At 39.3% G+C, this 20,744-nt stretch overlaps 1 protein-coding gene across 1 annotated transcript in view; it reads left to right on the top strand.

Annotated features, from left to right (window-relative positions):
• Nucleotides 1-20,744, top strand: part of si:dkey-34e4.1 (carboxyl-terminal PDZ ligand of neuronal nitric oxide synthase protein) — a 37,585-nt gene that overhangs the window by 7,889 nt on the left and 8,952 nt on the right. The window contains exons 3-10 of the mRNA XM_026356722.1: nt 9,354-9,446; nt 9,648-9,706; nt 10,811-10,919; nt 11,809-11,950; nt 13,132-13,301; nt 15,619-15,780; nt 16,828-17,032; nt 18,328-18,634. Of these exons, the coding sequence (XP_026212507.1) occupies nt 9,354-9,446; nt 9,648-9,706; nt 10,811-10,919; nt 11,809-11,950; nt 13,132-13,301; nt 15,619-15,780; nt 16,828-17,032; nt 18,328-18,634 (1,247 nt within the window). The remainder of the gene's footprint in view (nt 1-9,353; nt 9,447-9,647; nt 9,707-10,810; nt 10,920-11,808; nt 11,951-13,131; nt 13,302-15,618; nt 15,781-16,827; nt 17,033-18,327; nt 18,635-20,744) is intronic.

Raw genomic sequence — 20,744 nt, forward strand, 5'->3', positions numbered from 1 at the left:
ATTCTTTCTTAGCATGAGTAGGCAGATAAACAGGGCCTATTGTATTATGGTATCGTTTGTTGGATAATGATTGAGGAAAGTGCTGCAGGCTTTTGAGCTGGCAGATAGACTGCCCTACTTCTAAATGTGATTTGGAGTTTGTGTGTGTGTGTGTGTGTGTGTGTGTGTATTCATCTCACTTCTCTCATCCTGTTCCAGCGCACTACATAGAAAGCCTCAAGGTCTCATTCTCTCGCCCTTATCGCTCAACCTCCCCCGCACTCTGATTCTCTTTTTGTTTCACTACCTCCATCTTGCTTTCATTGTACCTAAACGTATTCTGCATTCTTCCCTCTCTTTTCTCAGTTCTTTGTAGGTTTAAACATGGAGGAATCCCATGAGAATTAAAAGCTCTGAGCACAAGTTGATATTAAACTGCCACTCGCCCTGGTAATGATGTCAGAAAGTTATTATACTTGTAGTTGTGTAACTCGTAACATTTTCTTAGTCACTGTTTGGATTGATTTAAAATCCTTTATCAAAGGATATAAGGAAACCATGTCATTTGAGAGCTAACACGTCAGCTGACCCTTTACTGGAGCTGACCTGGATGTGTTTGTTTTGTTGGTATCATGAAAAGTTAGATTGATTTCTGAGTAATTCTGTAGGTTATTTAAATATATTGAATTATATTGCAGATGGAGTCTCAGCTAACAGTGACAGCCTGTCCATGTCAAAAGATAACAAAATAAGCTTACAAGCAGCCCTAACACTACAACACTTTCTGTTAGGGGACATGAATGTGGGCTATAGCTTACATAGAGACACGTCAATATCTGTCATTGGTGTCAGTCCACAGTTCTCCTCCAGACTGAAGTATGGATCAAGTATGGATAAACATCTGTACATGTTGTACAGATTTTTAGGTCTCCAGAAGATGAAATATTCTGACATTAGTGATCCAGCTGCGCCGTGAGGTTAACTTTTAGGGTTTTGAGTGAAAAGTCTCGTTGATTTTCAGGGACAGTTTACTAAAAATCTAAAAATTACCGTTTTGACTTTCTGTTGTTGCTAATATTGTGATTTTATCTGTTAAGTGTGTTTGATGAATGCTTAAGAACTCAAGACTTGTCAATGAGGTTGTGTTTTGTTCTTTATTCTGCGGAGAGCACAATGGTTGCTCCTTGTTAATCTGTAATTGGGTAAATGATGTGAGCAAACTGCTGCTGCTCACTCTGAGGACTGCTTTAACGCTGCCATCGACTAACAAGATAGATTCTCTGCTGTCCAAATGACAAAGCTATTGTCACTGTCACTCAGATTAACAGCATCTTCATCTCACAACATGTCCCTGCCTGTCGAACTCTGCCCGGTCATTAATTTTTGCCACTTAGACAGCATGGGTTCTTTAAAATATAAAACACAACCAAATATCTGTTTTCATCGATTGATCAGATAGAAAGGGAGCAGAGCTCTTGTGCTGTGTGATTTAATTAAGTACTGTTTATATAACATACTGCTCTGCAGTGAAAGTTGGAGAAACTGTTTTGCTGCATTCATTGTTATCTTCACTTGCATCAACCCATCAGGGCAGAAAAACTGAATGGATAATAAGAGAGGAAACATCCTGCAAGCCGTCTAATCATATGCACTGGGGGCATTAGCATATTTTTGGAGCAGAATCTCAATTTCCCAAACTCTGTACTTTTTTCATGTTGGCTTGTGCTTCCTTTGAATAATGTGATCCCAATTGGATTTCAGTCTAATCTTTGCCTTTGACTGGTCTGCTTTCCTCCTTTATGTCGGTGTGTGTTTTGGGGGGTTGGCTTCTCAGATCTGTCTTTCTATGTTATTGTATCTCGTCTCTCTGTGCTGTCACCTAAACAGGTACATCAGACACGTACGTGTGCATGAGTACATGTGTTTTCCCAACATAATTCTGACTCTGTTATCCTAGATAATATGTGAAAAAGTTGAGTTATGGCAACTGAACTTCTTTCATGTTCAGATGAAATGTTACATTGCAAATGCATTCATCACTCATCCAAGTAGGACCTCTGGGTAACATAACAAAGATAGCACTGTAATCATCGTGGTTATCACACTACATACTGCAAAGCGCTTATCTCCAGACTGTCCTTTGATGCTGCAGAAAACACACTCGGTTTTTGGAGCTGTTTTATTCTAATCAGCTGTGGTGTACTCAAAGAGCCTCAGCGAGGACCACCAACTGGAAATGCTAAATTAGCTACTTGATACATTTAATTAACTGAATGCAAGCCAAATCTAATCCACTTGATACACTCAGATGTAGATATTTTGTGATTTAGGCATTTCTCTTAGATGTAAATTCATATTTACTGCATAAAGAAGCAATTAGGGGGTGTAGTATAGTATAGACAGCAGTAAGTAGATTAAAACTCACTGTCATCAGTCAGAGACATGTGGTGGCAAAGGTTTAAGCTGCTAATGATTGAGTTGTATGAAAGCTCTCACACACTCTTAAAGCCTCGTCCAAGGGGCAGTTTGAGCCATGTTTACATGTGAAGACACAGATGGTGCCCCTGATTCATAGCCCATGTTGCCCCTCTAAAACAGGGTTTGCATTCGGCTTTAAACCTGCTATTGTTTGATTTACTTGTATCTCATGTGCTTAATCATGCTGCCTTTGCCTTTTCTTAGTCTCCTCTTTTCTTTCTCATCACGGACCTCTTTAATGGCAGCTGTAGACCCTCCAGTGTCCATTCACACTTTCTGATTTGCTAACATGTAGAGCTTCGAATCTGTTTGCCTGTATATTCAGGTTAATTCTACACACAAGCTTATCTTAACTGATTTTATCATTAGAACCTTTTTTTGCCTTAGAAAATGAATAAGATAATCCTCTACCCTGCAAATAACTGCAAAAAATTGTGTCCATTGGAGTTCTGCAGATTTGAGCTCTTCAAAGATCCTGTTTTGTCAGACCCACAGTCCATGACTCAAATATATTTAATTTGGATTTGTTTTTGGCAGAAAAAAAGATTACTAAAGGATTACTAGATGCATTGATCTAAATGGTTTGAAACCTTGAGTAGTATTGACAAGTTCTTGTGACTGGTGATAAATTAGACAAAAAAAACCTTCAAAGTGCAGAATCTGCTCCGGTCCTAGCTACATGATATCATGTTGACTAAACCTTGTAGCTGTGTTTGTATGTCTGTGATGTATATACAATATCTGTGGTGGATGCCCCCCCACACTGACTACTTAGGGGATTTAAGGGTCTGACAGCATTCATCCTAGTAATCCTATTACTCTGACTGCTGCTTTGCTTTGACTGTTGCACTGGACAGAGCAACACTCAGCATCTCTGTATAACTGTGGTCCCTGTGGTAACATCTTGCTGCAGGATTCTCTATTGCCCCAGTGGCTAACTGTATCCGTCTGCCTGTCAGCCTTTGTACATTTAGTCACACTATTTACTTTGAAGTTTGATTGATCTGTGAAAAATGTTCATGAACTAATATGCACAAAATCACTGTGTCCAAAAATATGTATTTATTGTAATACTGTACATACCCCGAATGAATACGAAATGATATCCAAATAGCCAATGAAAAACTAAATGCTATCTAAGTATTTTAAAGTCCTAGAAAGCCATGTCACTGTTGGTGGATTACAGCTGTCAGCCTGTCTTAAGTGTGAAAGGTGTAGGTGTAGTTCTGATGTTCCTCCATCTCTCCAGAAGTAAAAACATGCCTGCTCGATTCCTTTTTTTAAAAACATGTTGAGGCCCATCTGGGTGTTTTTGTCTGAAACACAGATTGGATTATTACTCACATGATATTAGTGTGACCTCACTTTGAATTTGGGTTTTTGTAAGTTATGAAATAATGTAAATAATAACATCACCTCCTAGTGCACCTTCTGCCCGTATGTTATTGAGAGTGAGTGTTTGGTACGCTCAAGTTTTTCTTTTGTATTTCCTCCATGTCCCATGTGACTAACCCTGAGTAGCTGCCGTCTGTGCTGTGGGACTTGCTGTCCTTTCACTGAGCCTGTCAGCAAGTCACTCAGGCGTGGATCCCTTCTCACTGCAAGGGCGCAGACACTCACGGAGTGCCTGCCTGGGCCCGCATCAGAGCTTAGCTGTTTTCTCTGACAAGCCTGCTTCAAGTGTTGTTGATTCGTCTCTAGAGGTATGGGTTGACTCATTCTGCATCACCTTCACATCGCAGATTTCATCCATTGCAGCTTTCTTTCTGAAATTGCCAGCTTAATTTGATATGGAAGGACATTACTGTGATCAATCAAGGGAAACACATAATCTGTCTTAATGGCTGCCCAGAGATGGTGGGCTTTCCCTCTTTCTGTGCACATGTATCACCATAGGTCATGATTTAGAGATTCTGTCAGCCACTATCACTCGCAGTGTTTAGTTATGAAAATCATTTAGCCAGAAAAGTCACAGCTGTAGCTCCCAGATGTAGTTGGTGTAGTGTTAATGCCAGCTGCGGTCGCTCATCTGTGTTTCACAATTTTATCATTAAAATCAAGAATAAACATGTTAGAAAAGAGACATGAAATCAAACCTAATCAAAGTCTACTTGGAAAAAAAAGTGTGTTTCATAAGCATCCCAGTAAATTTACACACACAAATTAATGTATTTTCAGCTTTTATCCCTGCTGTCAAACCAGCTCTTTAAGGGGCTGTTTTCTGTTAGCGCCCTTTCTCCCACAGGACCAGACTGACGCTGCTCACTGGAGTCTAATCTATGATATCTTCACCGAGGTGGAAGCTACTCATAGAAGCATAAACAAACATTGGAAATTATCTGAATGCACTTTTTATTGGAGTTTATTATCTAGATCTAATATCTTATTCCTAATGTCTTTCTTACACATGTAGCGGCGCAGTCAGTGTGTGCAACTATTAATTCCCCTGCGTCTCTGATCTAGGCCAAGGTCAGCGTCCATGGTGACTGTGTCTCATAATTGCTCTCTCATAAGCACCGCTACTGACTAATGATGAGATGTGCCAGTTCACTCAGGAGGTTTGAGCCTTTATACGCCTGGGAGTCACTCGGTCCTCCCTGTTTGGCCATGAGGCTGACAGTCCTGTCAGGAAAACATCGCTCACAGGGACAGAGAGTAGTTGAGCAGCGGAGATAAAAGCTCCACTTCTGATGGGACATTGTAAGAAGCTGGTGTTAGATGACTGTCAAAACATGTAATTTCCCTATAAAAATAATAACATGCAGTCGGAGTGAAACATAAAATGTTGTTTTTAAATTTTTGCTTTGATATTCAAAGAAAGTGGGAGAAGAGCTTTTTCTTTTTCATGTTTAATGTTTTGCCGCTGTTGTGTTTCTCAGCTCGATTCATCTCCCAACAATCAGCTCTTTGTGAACCAAAGAGGGGAAAAAAGCTGTGAAATTCCTTGGAACTCCCCAAATCCTGGGAATTGTAATGAAGCAGTTGCTAGGTTGCAATCTATAGGGCCTATTGTGGACTCCTGTATGGATTCAGTGGTACTACAGGGAGCATCAGTGACCCACAATGCACTCCGCATTCCACTGCTTTTCAGGATTGTAGAGACGGGGGAGGGATGCCCATACTTTCTTAGTTCATGATTGGGTTTGCAAAATCTATTATATACATGAACAGCAGGGGAAAAAACAAATTTGTTTTTTTATTACTTTTCCAACACAAATCTGACATTGGACTTTAAAGCTTGAGCCAAATAACATTGCAGCAAAACACAACTGTAGGATTCAGTGACCTTCTATTAAGTAGTTGTTGACAGGAGCCGTGAGATATATTTACAGTATCTGCAGTAAAATTACTTCCATGACTTTGAGCCTTGTTCCTTCAGTGCACTCCACCTAGGAAAGAGAATGTTAAAATCATAACACTGGAGTTCATTGTGTCCCCTGGTATGTCCTTCACAGTTTGCTCTGAGACTCCAGCCTCTTTATCCCTTGTGGTTTGTGGACAGAGGAAGATCTTGATCTGTATCTCAAGTTTTTATTTTATTTATGAGCGGGGTGTGATCCACTGTCTGGGGTCCAGTGGAGAGATTAGCAATCATATTCGTTCCTGTTTAATACACTGAAAATATGTGTAAATTACGATGTAGAGATGTAGATTACTTCAGAAATTGGCGTTTTGAACTTAATCAGCTCTACATTAATCTAGATAAAAAGTTAAGTATCACTAACCAGTATAACTAGCCAATAGTTTCTGAGGCAAAATGTCAACCTGAGCTGCAGGAAAGGTCAGGGGGATGCAATTTGTTGCATAGTCTGTGAAGACTGATGTGTCTGACGGCTTAAATGCACACACCCAGACTGAGAAAGAGTGTGCTTGAAATAAATGCTCTCCCTCGGCTTTCGGCTTGAACACTGCTGTACAGTGGCACTGCAACACTTTTTGAGACAAATCCTTGAAGAGAACTTAAAGCCCATGTCCTTTGCATGTCTGTTCAACCCATGTATTAGTCATACACTTTACAATTCATGCATTATTCCTAGAGTCTGTCTTCCTAAATTTCTCAAACATAATTATAAAGTTTCAGAATCCGTAACAGTGGACTAAAATAACCTAAGCTCTTCTCTGGAATATTTTAATGCCTGGCTTAAAGTTTCCTAACTTGACATGCTGAAGCTAAGGGGGAAGTTGTGTTATGAAATTTTGTTTGTTCTGCTGTTGCTACCAGAAAAACCACAACAATGCAAGTACATTAAAAGCCTAAATAATTCAGAACAATTTGCACTTAAGCAAAGAAAATATAAAAATTTCATACTTTGGATGAAGTTGTAAAATCCCACTTTGCTTCACCAGAACACTGGCACAAACTGTGAATTATAAAAGAGCTGTGTGTGTGTGTGTGTGTGTGTGACTTTCCTGACGCAGATGTGTGAGTAAAGGTAATTGCCTGAATGTTCAGGTGTGTGTTTAGCACAGTTTGTAGGTGGTTAACATGAAATGCACTGGCACACGTAGTTTTATGACAAGTGTTACCAAGCTGGAAAGTCTGGTGCACATTATGTTTAGCTACCAGTGTCACTGTCACACAGTCCCAGCTGTTTATTTTCAGTATTTGGAAGTAAAAGTATTGAAAACTGTTTGAAAAGTTGTCATTCATTTAGTTATGTTTGTCTGATAGCATCTTGCTTCCTTTCGTCAGTTTTGGGGCTGAAAATCATTCCATTACGAGCCCCACAACTCACGTTTATTCTTAATATTTTCATACTGCAATAGAAATAAGTGAAACTCAGCACGTGACTTCACACTCGAACACATTTCCTTCATCTCACTTTGCAGCATGATCTTGATCGTTTTACCATTCCTCCTCTTGAAACCCTTGCTGCTTGCTTTCTGTCTCGGTTGCGTGTGTCCTCCTCTCTCTGAAGCTATTCTCTATTTAATCAGCTCTCTCAGGACTCAGTTCTGTATAATTAGAGACCATAACTTTAATCACCATGGATCCAGAGCAGGAAGAGCAGGGCATTACAGTATGCACAAGCAGGAAATTAGCATGACAGAAATTATGGAAACGTAGAAATTAATTTGACAAAATTGGCTTCATTTATATTTACTTATCAGTCTGTGCAGGTACTCACAGTAATGACGTATCCTTCATTCACACAAAACAGATACAAACCAAACTATCTCAAAATCTTGACTTTTTCAGATAATTGTTCCATGGCAGCATTACAGTATGCAGCTGGATTAAAAGGTCAAAGTTTGCAGGAGGTCCTTACGTAACAACTGCTGTCTCTTCACCTCCGAATCTTCTGTCTCCTCCCATCTTCTCTGTTTTTCAGTCTTGCCCTTGTCTCGTCTCCATGCTGAAATTCATTTTGCCTGTAAAATTTTTATTCCCTTCTTGTCTCCCTTTATTTATTCATCTGGATGAAAACCATTCACTTTTTGTTACATGTATATTAACAGTTAGCAGACTGTGGTAAACAACAAACTGGACGTTTATAGTTTTCTTGAAAACTCTTCCAGCTCCAGTGGGATGTGCTTTTACTTTATTCCCAGCAGCAGATTGTTTAGATATTGTCTAGACCTTTGCTGTTTATGCCAATAATTATTACAAAATGTGATTTCAAAAATGTATTTTAGATTTATATCTTTGACTGAGTTTGTTACACAAATGGAAAACATTGTTTTGGGCTTGGTATGTGGCAGTTAATGGTTATTTATAGTAATTTAGTGGAATATATATGTATATAATAATAAAATCAAATGTTAAAGGCCATGATATGACATTGAAGAACTAGAGGAGACTAGATGGGCCATAATTGATAGTTTAAAATAACAATTCATCAAATGGCAGGGAAAGATTACATTTAAAGCTTTAAATTAACTTATCTGGAAATAAAAATCAAGTCATTCCTTTGTGTATTACATGATTAACCAGAAAGCACCCACATTGCTGGTATATATGGCAACAGTTCAAAGGTGAAACACCTGTTTTTTGTATGAATGGACCTGAGAGTCATTGATAGCTGCTTGCTAACAAGAGTTGAACCCTGCTTCATGTTTTAAAGTGACAGTGATTGGAGTTGACAGGGCAGACTTACCAAGTTCCTCAGCACAGAGCCTGGCCAGCTGATGAGGTGGAAACGCGTTAGTCACTCGGTGCACACACAGCTGTTGTGTACCACTCAGCAAACAGAATGGAGACAAGCCTTTATCCTGGGCTTTTTATTTCATTTAGCTGGTGTAGATTATGTTTTCTGTCCCTCAGATATGGTTCGGCTGTACATGACCACGCTGTATAACATGATACTTATCAGCCATGTGACCACTGCTCAGGAAATATTTGAAGATTGATGATTTCAAATTGACAGTTTAATCCTATTAATCCATATAACAAGAGTCAGGAAAAAAAAAGAAAACTGTGAGCTGTGACCTATTGGATGCTGATGCTCATTACATTCAAGTAGTTTTTCCAGTGTCCTTCTCTTTTTACTTAATGGCTGTGGAGAAGTTTTTTTTTTTTTGGCTCGGCTGCGTATATTCAACAGAGTTTATTAGAGCTCTTAATGTGAGCTGCCAAGATATTAAAGATGAAGATGTATTAAAATGCACTGCAGATCATGTTCTAATGCTGATGAATTGTTCCCACTTATGCCCTTAGTCCTGTCGGCATGCCAAATGCAGCAAGACGTACACTTCGGTCGTACTCATTACAGTGAAGAAGCACATGAGTGATATGTTAATGTGGGTTGTGCCATATGAAACAAAAATAGTTACTCAAATTAAAAGTTGAATGACAAAAAGTTGATGTTGTCTGAGTTCTTCTGTTGACATCCAGACACTGGATCGCAGGTTGCTTCAGCTTCTTCTTATATATTTCTTTTAATCTGCTTTTCTAGTATGAATTCAAGGCCAAGAACATAAAGAAGAAGAAGGTCAGCATTGTTGTGTCTGTGGACGGCGTGAAGGTGATGCTGAGGAAGAAACAGAAGGTAGGTGACCAATAAAAATACAGAAGAAATGAGACATTAATGAACCGTTTTGTAATGGAGTCAGTGCATAAACTTCAGTATTTAAATAAAAAAGATGTATTTCAGCTTTAAAAGGGAAATAGTTGGTAATAATTCACAAATACCATATTTGATATGAAATGCTTTGTCAGTGCTTAATCACGATCATCATTTGACACACAGAGAAAAGAATGGACGTGGGATGAGAGCAAGATGCAAATCATGCATGATCCAATATACAGGTTAGTGACACCTAAAATAGATATGTAGTACGTGCTTGTAGATGTGGAACACATGTCAAAGAACAGACACAACAACAACATTTCACTGTCTTTGCTGCTTTTTACATGCACCCCCAGGATTAAACTGCCTTTGTATGCCACTTGTTCTTGTCCAAGCTAATAACTAGAGTGAAGAAAAGATAATAAAATCATTCATTATACTACTGTATCTCTATATTTGTTCCCAAAGAGAATATTTAATTAGTGCCTCAACATCCCATCCATCACCTTTCCTGTTAGCCTAGTCATCCTGGAATCTGTCAACCAATCATCAACGGACCTATTAAGCTGCCAGTCACTGCTAAACCAACTCAGAGCAATTAAAGTGGAAAGTGTCAAAATAATAATACTTGTCAGCTGCTGAGAAATGAAGTAAAATATTTAAATAGAAATTGAGAGTAGATACAAAAACATTCTGGCTGTAGCTCCTAGGGGCAATCTATTTATGGAAATATTAGAAATTGAGTTTTATAAATTCTAGGCAGCCACTTAAAAGTGTAGTAACATTAAACATCTGGCATCCATTTGGTGTGCACTTTAGATATTTTAGTGTGTGTTTGTAAATTATGCATCTATCTGTGGGAGGATCACATTTGGCAAAGCCACACCTCATCAAGGACCGTTTGCATTTAGCATAATTATTCTTGCTTGCATTTCTGTGTGTGCGTGTGTGTGTGTGTGTGTGTGTGTGTGTGTGTTTGCGCAGTGGGCATATACAGCACTCTCTCTACCATCTGACTCTCAGAGGTAGGTGGTCATAATTCGTTTGCCCGATTCCCACGGGATACATTTTATAGCAGTGGAGCTGCAGATGGAGATGCAGGTCTGACCTCAGGTCTGCCAATAAACTGCAGAGAGTGTGGATGTGGGTTTGCTGGCAATGAGAGAACCACACAGCATAGCATACTTGAGCAGGGCTAGACATATATGCCTATACAGTAATGTTGAGGCAAGTATATGTATAAAGCAAACTGTAAATATTTCCCATCTATATATATATCTAATAAAAAATCATCTTCACCACTTTAAGAATTGTGTAACTTTTATTGGTAATTTAAATTTCAGGATTTTCTACGTGTCCCATGACTCCCAGGACCTAAAGATCTTCAGCTACATTGCAAGAGATGGCTCCAGTAATTCCTTCAGGTGTAATGTCTTCAAATCAAAGAAAAAGGTACAGCAAAAATCATTCAAGCTTCTCCTCACTGTAGAAAGCATTTCCAGTTGACTGTTTGATTAATATCAAGCTCGAGTCAGCAGAAGACTAGCATATAGCTGAGCATAAAGACTGGAAATGGCATAAAGGTTGTAGTCTTATAGAGGAATATGTGGTGTGGTAGTGGTGTCATCCAAATGCTCCTTTGTAGCTAGACTTACTGTTTGCCCCTTTTCCAGCTAACCTCAATCTCTCTCTCCTCTACTTTAAGTTACTGAAAATAAATCCAACATTCAGGGAGTCAGACAGAGAAAGATCTGTCATAGATGAGGATGAGATGCTCATTTTGCAGCTACAGCAGCAACAGCATCATTAGGCTGTAATCTGATGCAACCATGAGATAAAGCATGTTGCATTTTGAGTACCACTAATATCACTGCCGTCAGGGCATGCAGGTTTTCTCATGTCTGTCACTTACCTGTGGCTGGGGGTTGTTTGTGTTCTGTATTATGCAGTCTTATCTTTTATTCAACAATTAATTTCCTGATTTTTGTCAGCTTAGTTAATCAATTTTGGTTTTAAGTTTAATCTTACAATCAATTTCCCGTGGCTTAGTTAATATCCTCTTGCTTAGGACTGCAGATAGCCCACAAGGAACACAGAACAGATGTATTTGAGACTGGATATTGCCCCATAGACATAGCATTATTAGTTTCTGAAATGGGGGTATTCAACTGTGGACAGGGACAACAGAGAGGGTGCATGTGTTCAGCCCATCCAGACTACAGCAGGTGATTTTGCTCTGGTGTTTGCTGCAGTAAAACAATGCATATACTTGGCTTATTACTGAATAATTCTCCTCTAAATATTGACTTTTCACCTTCATCTCCCACGCTTTCCCTGTCAGACACAGGCAATGCGTATTGTGCGAACAGTAGGTCAGGCCTTTGAGGTGTGCCATAAGCTCAGTCTGCAGCATGCTGAGCAGGATGCAGACGGACAGGCAGATGGAGAGAGTCACAAGTCGACAGAGGAGCCCAGCAGTAATGGTGAGTTACTGTTGTCTCCCATCTCACTACTTTTGTTTTATTATTGCAAATACAGCTACACAAATTACACATTTTAAATTATTCAGGACAACAAAAAAATGTAGAAAACGTGAAATGTGTGATTTGTGAAATTTACACCAATGTTTACAGACAAACAGATGTGTGAAGCTGTGTTTGGGCGCAGCAGTGCTGTGAGTTAAAAGCTGACATGACACTGAAATTATTATAATTATGCTTTTAAAATTAGCAGTAGCACTGTCTACCACGTTCACCACTGTAGTTTATTTATGCGCTAGCGTGCTTTAATTAGCACTTTAACACACTAGTGTAACACTATATAAAGTTGGGCAAAGTGACATTTTACCCTGCAGGCAGTTCATTACAAATAATGAACGGAGGTTTGAAGGATTTGATGCATTTTTAAAACACAGTTCAATGAAAGAACACAGTATCTTATACCACCATAAAAATAACATAAGGAAATGTGACAGTACAGTGGATAAGGATGCAAAAACAAACACCAACCAGCCAAAACCAAATGTTTCATAATTGAATACAATAAAATGCAAACAGGAAGTGTTGTGCTTACTTTATTTTATGAATGTTTTATGAAGTGAGTATAAGTGAGTAGCCCAAAAGCAGTAATACAACCTTCTCCACAGAATTACATATAAACAATATTACTAGAAAACATGATGTTTATGAGCTTTTCTTGGTGATTTTAGTTGAAGGATGAGCATGTTTGACCTGACTAAATCTCGACCTTAACCCTGTTTAGCTTGATTACATGCCTCTTTATGGCCTAAATGGAACTATTAGACTTCACTACCTCATTAATTTAGCAAAGCGATCCACCCGTAACAGCACAGATGTCCTGTTACACTGGAAAGTCAACAGGGGACAACACGAAGCTAATCTGGATCTCAGTGTTCCCGGAGGCCTCGCGCTGTGTTTATTTCTCATGGAGTGGAGGGTAGTGATTACAACCATTCCTATGATTATGTCAACCGTCACTGAACAACACAAAACAGTGATTTCCAGTGTTACTAGTCATGAGTGTAATTTCAACAAATTACAAACTACATAAACATTGCATCAATGTAATTGAGAGCTGAGATGTACAAAGCATTTTCTATAAAACTAAAGCCTGGAGACGATGCCTTTTGAATCTTCCTCTATAGGTTGTAAATCAACGGGGACAGATCGAAGCGAGGAGGATGAGGAGAATAAACACGGAGGAAGACGAGGAGAAGGCCCCTCAACCAGTGCTTCACTGTGTGAAAAGGCAGTCGGGGAAATTCTGCAGAGTCTGGCTGAACTGAACATGGTCAAACCTGGACAGACCATTATAGTAAGACACACACACACACACACACACACACACACACACACACACACACATTAGCCTTATTTGCTAACATTAGCACCAGTTTCTCTTGTTACTTTTCATGCATTGTATTTTTACGTGTGCTGAGTCACTGGTTGCTCCCACACTATATAATTTTTTTCCTACTTTATATAAAATCCGTAAAGTCACCCTTTAAACTATAGCATCCTCTTTCCTGTGACAGTATCTCGTTTCATGGTCGTCAGAGAGGGAAATTATTAACACCACATTTATATTACTCTTTATTTCCCAAAAGGTTGCAGTGAAGCCTCCCTCTTTATTACTGACTCTGGCAATAGGGCTGAAGCAGCAGCAGCATCCACATTTTATGATTGCAGGTTTTTTTTGCTCCCGACAGTTTTTGTCTTTGTAGGTACAGGACATTGGCTCAGCTCTCTTGATTCATTAGTTTGGCTTTAGTGGTGTTTTGATGCTATTATCTGGGCATAGCGCTGCCAAACGGCTCATTGAACTAAGTAGAGTAGTTGAAGTAAGTGTAGAATGGTGCTTTGTCATTTGCTGCACTACCTGACCAGTTCATTGACTGCAGCTCTCTGTGAGTAATTACTGCTCCAGCTTGGCATTAGATAATGCAGGAATAAAATGGCGTGGTCTCTCTTATAATAAAAATATTACACTTTGCTTCACTGTGGTAAAAAGCAGTTGTTCAATGCTTGTGAAGTAAGGAACTGAATTATATTTCACTAATATTTTGAGAGTGACATGATGAAAGGATACAAACCTGAACGCGTCAGAGTATCATGATGTGTTCCTTTGGATTTGTCACCAGAGCAAGTGTGTTAGACACAGCTGTTATCATGCTGCTAAAAGGGAGAGAGAGAGTGGTGTTGAAGTGGGGAACCTGAAAATCCGTGCTGGCTGAGAAAAAGGGACACCTAATCCCAGAAACCCAGTCTGTTCCCTTTGATTTCTGAGAAACACCACCATAATCCCATGAGGGGTTCATAAACATCTGCTCCATGGAGATAAGCAAGAAGCAGGAAAGTAAAGAGAGGCGGGAAAAGATAAAGGGAAGAATAATGAAATAATCACGATAATGGAAAGAGGCTAGATAAAAGATACAGACTGCACAAGACGATTGTTTTATTAGTGGTCGCAAACAGATCAAACACCTCCAAGACGATCTGAAGTGTGGAATAGATGCAGAAAATACACCTTTTAAAATCAAATTTGGAGGCTTCGATCCGCTCATTAGTTGAATTTGGTCCACATACCTATCACAAATTCTTTCTTGCTTTGTCTTTTGCAGTTCATCCCAAAAATATTAAATTGATACATGACAAAAAAAGGCAGAATATTTGTTAACATGCTTCTGTATCTGCAACTTTAACTCATACTTTATAAAGAAACATTTGGGATTATTTTCCAATGCTACCTCCAGTTACAAATGTGGATTTATAATGATTCACAAACACAATAAACACACTACATTCATTGTTTAGATGATTTTGATTGATTTCTGATTTTAAATGCCCGATAGAGAGCTTATCTAAAATAGAATTCTGATTTTATAATGCCAAGGTAAAACCTATTCGATCATTCTCATTTGTCTACACTGAGGAAGCATCATTTAAATACCTCTGGTTCCTTTTGAATACTTTACAGGGAGCTGCTTTGCCCTCTGGTGGCTGATTGTTAGAGTTGCAATATACCATGTACCACTTATCAAAGAAAGTCAATTTGCATGACAGCAAGAGCAATTTGTGATACATCTATGTGCTTTCTCACTGAAGCTATCTACAAACACTGACCCCATCTCATTAACTAGATCCAGAAACTAGTGCTCTGTCTGTACTGTGTGAGAGAGTGGGGTGAAGCAGAAAGCTGCTTGGGGAACATACTGTTTCTTTAGAAAACATTTATGTAAAACTAGATCATTTGGAAAATCATCTAAAAATCCACAGAGGAAGGAGCCTGAGAGAGGCAAATGGAGAAAGAAGAAGAGGCTGTGTGTTACAGTAATGAGCTTTGAGATTATTCCAGTTCTGGAGTAGAGTTTCAGCAGGGCTCCCAGGGGCTCCGGATCAGTGGGTCGCTGTCTTGGTCTCAGATGACTGTTTGATTTTTATCCCATTGGTTCATTAATTGCATTCATCTGGTGTCCAAGGCCTAAAAATAACTCCTACTACACAGCGAGGGGAGAAAAACGGGCATTACTGTGGATGCTGAGGCGCAGCATTGAAAATCATTGTAGTGCAGTGTACCATCATTTGAATGTAAGTGTGTTTGTGTTATATTCTGTGTCTGTTTCTGCCACTAGGACTTCAATCAAAGGTCTCTCTTTACCGTGACATCCAAAGATATAACTCCCAGCAGTCCTTGCTCTTCATCTCTCACTCCGCTGGCATCACAGCACTACCTGCAGCTTCTTCAGCAGCAGCTGCAGCAGCAACAGCAGCACACACAGGTGGCCGTCGCACAGGTAAGAACCAGACTTATTATACCAATATACTGCTTCTCTGTTTGGAGAGGAGATCAACTGAATATTATATAAGGGGTGTCCAACATATCTTCTCAATAGCTCTGTTTTGTCCCTCTAAATCTAAAAATATGTGTGTTAATGTAGTATGACTCAAAAGGAGTAGACATGTAAATACTGGCTAAAGGTTTAAGTACCTCAACAGACCCCCTGGCTGACCGTGTTGTCCTCACAAATTAAGTTTGCCTCATTTGCCTCCCTTTGCACCTCATTTCATTCTCCCATGGCACAGTCAGTTGATCTCTACAGTTTTTGAAAACCTCATGCCTACCTGGACTTGACAGCTTTAACTGGCTTCATGCTGATTCGTGGATTTACTCCATTTAATATTGTGCATTTTTGGGTGACTGACTAATTAAGTGGTCAATTAAGTTGTTTGCTGAACTGTTTCAATTTAATTTCAGTCACTTAATCGAACATAATGTATGTATAAAATGTGAATTATTTCATGAACTGGTGTAGTAATACTTTCTTTCATTAAGGCCACACAAGCAACTTATGCAGAAGCCTTGTCACGATATTGACATTTAAGCAGTAGTGCCCACACTTTTAATTAGCTTGAGGCTAATACACACCCAAGGGGATTATTTCATCTTAAGTAAGCACAAAAGAAACAAGTATGGGTGATATGAGTTTTGACGGGCTGTGTATTGTGTTTCTCTCCCACTAGAGGGCAGCACAAACCCACACATGGTTATTGCAACTGCACAAACATTTGTAACAATCAAGCTTTAAAACATTATCTGTAAACTGCAGCGCAAATGCATATTTATTTAAGCATTTTATGTCGGACTCAGTTGATTGCACTACCTCAGGTAATGATGAAGTCATTATTACTTTCAGTTTCAGTTTTGCTAGTGTCTCAATGAGTTGGGAAGTGAGACAGGATAAAGAACTAATTAAACAAGTATATAGCATCTAGGTTTGCCGTGGATATTAAATCAGGCCTGCTGACACACAGATACACCTTGCTTCTTGTTGCCACTACAGGTGCAGCTGTTGAAGGATCAGATGGCAGCAGAGACTGCTGCCCGAATGGAGGCTCAGGCCCGTGTCCACCAGCTGCTGCTCCAGAACAGGGATTTGCTGCAGCACTTGGCTCTGCTTGTGCAGCAGCTGAAAGACCTAGAAGCTCGCTCCCCAAAAGCTACAGAACCAGGGCAACCACAACAGGAACCTCAAGCTAATGGACACAGTAAGTGACTCAGGAGGTGCCTGATGGTATAATCCCTCAGAAAAGCCCATGTCAGGTCAGATTCCCTGTGTGCTACAGTCATCATTGCCCACTCCCCTGGTGACCTGGGGATGATGCAGACAGTCATGACAAACTATGATCCTTCACTGGCTTCCTGTCTGCAGACATCATCAGTTGTGTTTGATGAGGCAGAAGCACAGCTGTCAGGTACTGAACCCCGCTCTGCAGGTGAACACAAGTGCTTTTCCCCATGTGCCACCTGGGCGTCCTTACAAAGAGCATTTAACTTGTTAAATGATTAAAATGATAAAGAGCGAAGAGGAAACAGAAATAGAAATAGAGTGAGTGAGTTATTTTGTTTTCTGATTAATTTTGAGAAGACTGGTGTTTTAGAAAAGCAACTTTGAATTTTCATGTCCATAAACAAATGTTCTCCAAATTAGTCAACAATTTTCAACTCACATTCTACGGTGTTAGTTTAGGGAGTTCATGCATGAATAGCATAAAATCTTTCTAAGCATATCATCTAAACTGATGTACATACATGTACTCCTCCAATTAGAACCATTGTAAAACAAGTGGAAAATTGATGATGTTGTCCTCTAATGTGTATTCTAGTTACAAGATGATAACAAACCTGAGGCTGTACTTTATAGTGGTGCTTTTAACTAATATGTTTAATGTGGTTATAAAGACAATTCTATATAAAAAGATAGGTGATATAAATGTTTCTCTACTGTTTAATTTAGTCCACTGCTGTGGAAATTATGAGTTTAATGTTAATTTAACAATATTTGGTTGTTAACCAAAATATTGGACAAACAGTGTAGTAATTGTTGAGGTTATAACCCAGGCATTTAATATAAAGAGCCCCTCTTCAAGCCCACACACTAAGCTCTGTAAAACAGTAATACCTATACAGTATATAATTTATTCCTCAGTAAGAGTTTTGATAGTTTTAACTATTACTTTGCAAAGTTTACACAAAAGCCCAAAGAAAGATTTACAGCAGCTAAAAGATGGATCAGTCTGCTACAGACGCACACTGAGCAGAGTGTGTGTGTACGTATTGAATTGTGTGAATGTGTGCATCAGCGTGTGCTTGTTTGTATGTTTTAAAACTGACAGGGTTTCAGTGCTGGTATCAGACTGATGCTAATCTTGCTAATCTTAAACACTGCTCCCTTTCACAGCCAAGCATTTACAGATCTTTGTAAAGATTTAAGTGGATTGACTCTTCATGTGGTCTCTACTTGTTGTTTTAGCATTTTCTTCTTCTGTGTTTTCTGTTCCAGATCCATCATGCAGCTCAGTTTCTACATCAGCAAAGTCTCTGTCTCTAAATCTGAAGAATCACTACAGCCAGACCTTGGACCAGCTCATCTCCACCACATCTGCGTGGTCATGCCAAACCTCACCCCTCTCCCCCACCCAGGTGGACTGTGCTGAGTCCTACCTGAACCTGCTCAACTTGGAGAACAGAGGCAAACCTGCTGGATCAGTAAACGGAGACCTGGACCTCTTCGGCAGGGCCAACACAGAGAACTCCTGCAATGAGATTGTCCCATTTACACTGAGAAACTCTGCCAACATGGATGAAAAGTAAGACACACAGAGAGGAAAATTATATTTGTTCGTACTGTACCAACAAACAAAAACAAGGGAGCAGTTTGAAGTAACAGAAGCAGTTATTTAGTTTTACATCGAAAAGAATGGTTAAACATAAAAAATGGGAAAAACACACTCAGCTTTTAGTGAAATATCAGTATAATAATTGATAGAGAAACATGTTGATGTTGACATCCAGTAATTCTAAGTGACCATTCAGTTTGTGTCGGAGATAACCAGGTTACACAGGGACATACACACCCTGTAGCTTTTAATGTTATTAGTGAAGAACAGCTCAGCTCAGCAGAAACAGCCTTCAGCTAATCAGGGGATTACAGAACACAGGGTGAAAGGGCCTGAGGTTAGACAAACAAAGAAGCGATCAGGTTTGAGTTTGAAAGTGGGAATCAGAGAGGCACATGAGAGAGAAGAGGAAACATGGAAACTCCATCCACTTTTAATCCATCCCAGTATTTCCCATTTCAGCTACTACAGCTGCCACCGTCTCTATTTTGAGAAGCTATTAATGCATGCATTAAGAGAGTAAAGACAGTAAATGGAGTAATTTGCTTTGGAATAATTTATGATGAATGTGTTTTGCTTTTAAGAGATGTTTGAGGTTTTCTTTCTGGCATTTTTATCTAGTGAAGTGCTTTTCTCTACTGTACTCTCCCTACTTATGCTCTGGCACACAGCACAGTTATGCACAAGCAGCCTTGAATACATATATGGAGCCACAGCATGTAATTACTTTTAATGAGCTTTTAATCTCCTTTAAGCCATCGCAAAGACCATCTATAGTTAAAAAAAATTATATAACTAAAGAACAAGCAGAGTTTCAAATCACTTTAGCCCTTCTTCTTTTATTTCCCTCCTTCTCTTCCTCATTCTCATCCTTGCTGCTTTTTCTCTCTGAAGGCAAAATCCATAAGGAACTTTACATTAGCAATGATTTCAAAACAGATAATGAGAAAATTGGGTTAGCAGTATTTGGCATGCTTGTGGATGTTGTAATGTTTGTGTGTCTGCGTTGTGGTTCTGTGTAATGTGTGTGTTTGTCATTGTGCAGCTTAGACAGATTCACATCTGGTGGTTTCCTGCTACACAGACATCCAGCCGAACCCACCTCCCATCGCTTCACAAGTTGAAACCATAATCTTCTACCTACCCTGTTGGAAGATTTTTGGCAAAAGTTGGGGAGGAAAAAAGGGATGTTCGAACCTTTTCCAAAAAGAGACATCCATTATAAACAATAGTTCCATCTGGTAGTCAGTTGTGTTGTGGTTTTCTTTCTATTTGTAATTATGTAACAACCACTAGGTCTTTTTTTGTTTACCACTCTTCTTCCTGAGCTTCTCTGCCCCAACACATTTCTCCTCTCTGTCTCAGAACATTTAAAAAAAATGATGCAGTAGTTTAAAAACATACCACCAGGGTATTTTATGTTCTGTCTCTGAAGTGACTTCCAACTCTCTGTCTGCTGCTCCCTCCTCTATTGGCTTTTGTTTGCCTCCTCTCCTAAGTGACGCCGTCTTTATCTAAATAGAAAATCATAAAATTTTATGATGGGCTTATACACAAATGGTATATAACAAAAAATGAAAAGTCAGGTTATTGCTGCACACATGAAAAGTACATACTGACAATTATTTTCCAGAAATCCTGCAAAGAAGGACAACTTAGCTGTAGCTGGTGATGTGAAAACAGCTTTGACTTTTGCTTGTTTAAAATTGCATGTGACCTAATAATAGCTTATATGACCCAAATATATCTTTTTATTTCACTAAAGCATATGAAAAAATAAGATTTGGAGAACCGGAAGCAATGGCTTCACTGTGTTATTCTGTTTCCTCCATCAAACCCCTTTGCATTACCTTAGGTGCAGTCAAACTCCTATATCTGCCATCCCCCACTGCACGGTAAATTTTATTGCTCCCATTTGCTTGTGTTTTCTGGATTCCTCCAGTGAATCAATATTTACACCCTTAGTGGCCTTATTTTATGTTCTACAGACAGATACTCCCCTGCCATCCCCTCTTACCATCTTGTTCTCGTTCTCCTACTTTTCCTCATTGTGCCTCAGATGACCTCTCCTTCCCAGGTC

The sequence above is a fragment of the Anabas testudineus genome, chromosome 12 (genome assembly GCF_900324465.2).
Source record: "Anabas testudineus chromosome 12, fAnaTes1.2, whole genome shotgun sequence".
Taxonomy (NCBI): Eukaryota; Metazoa; Chordata; class Actinopteri; order Anabantiformes; family Anabantidae; genus Anabas; species Anabas testudineus.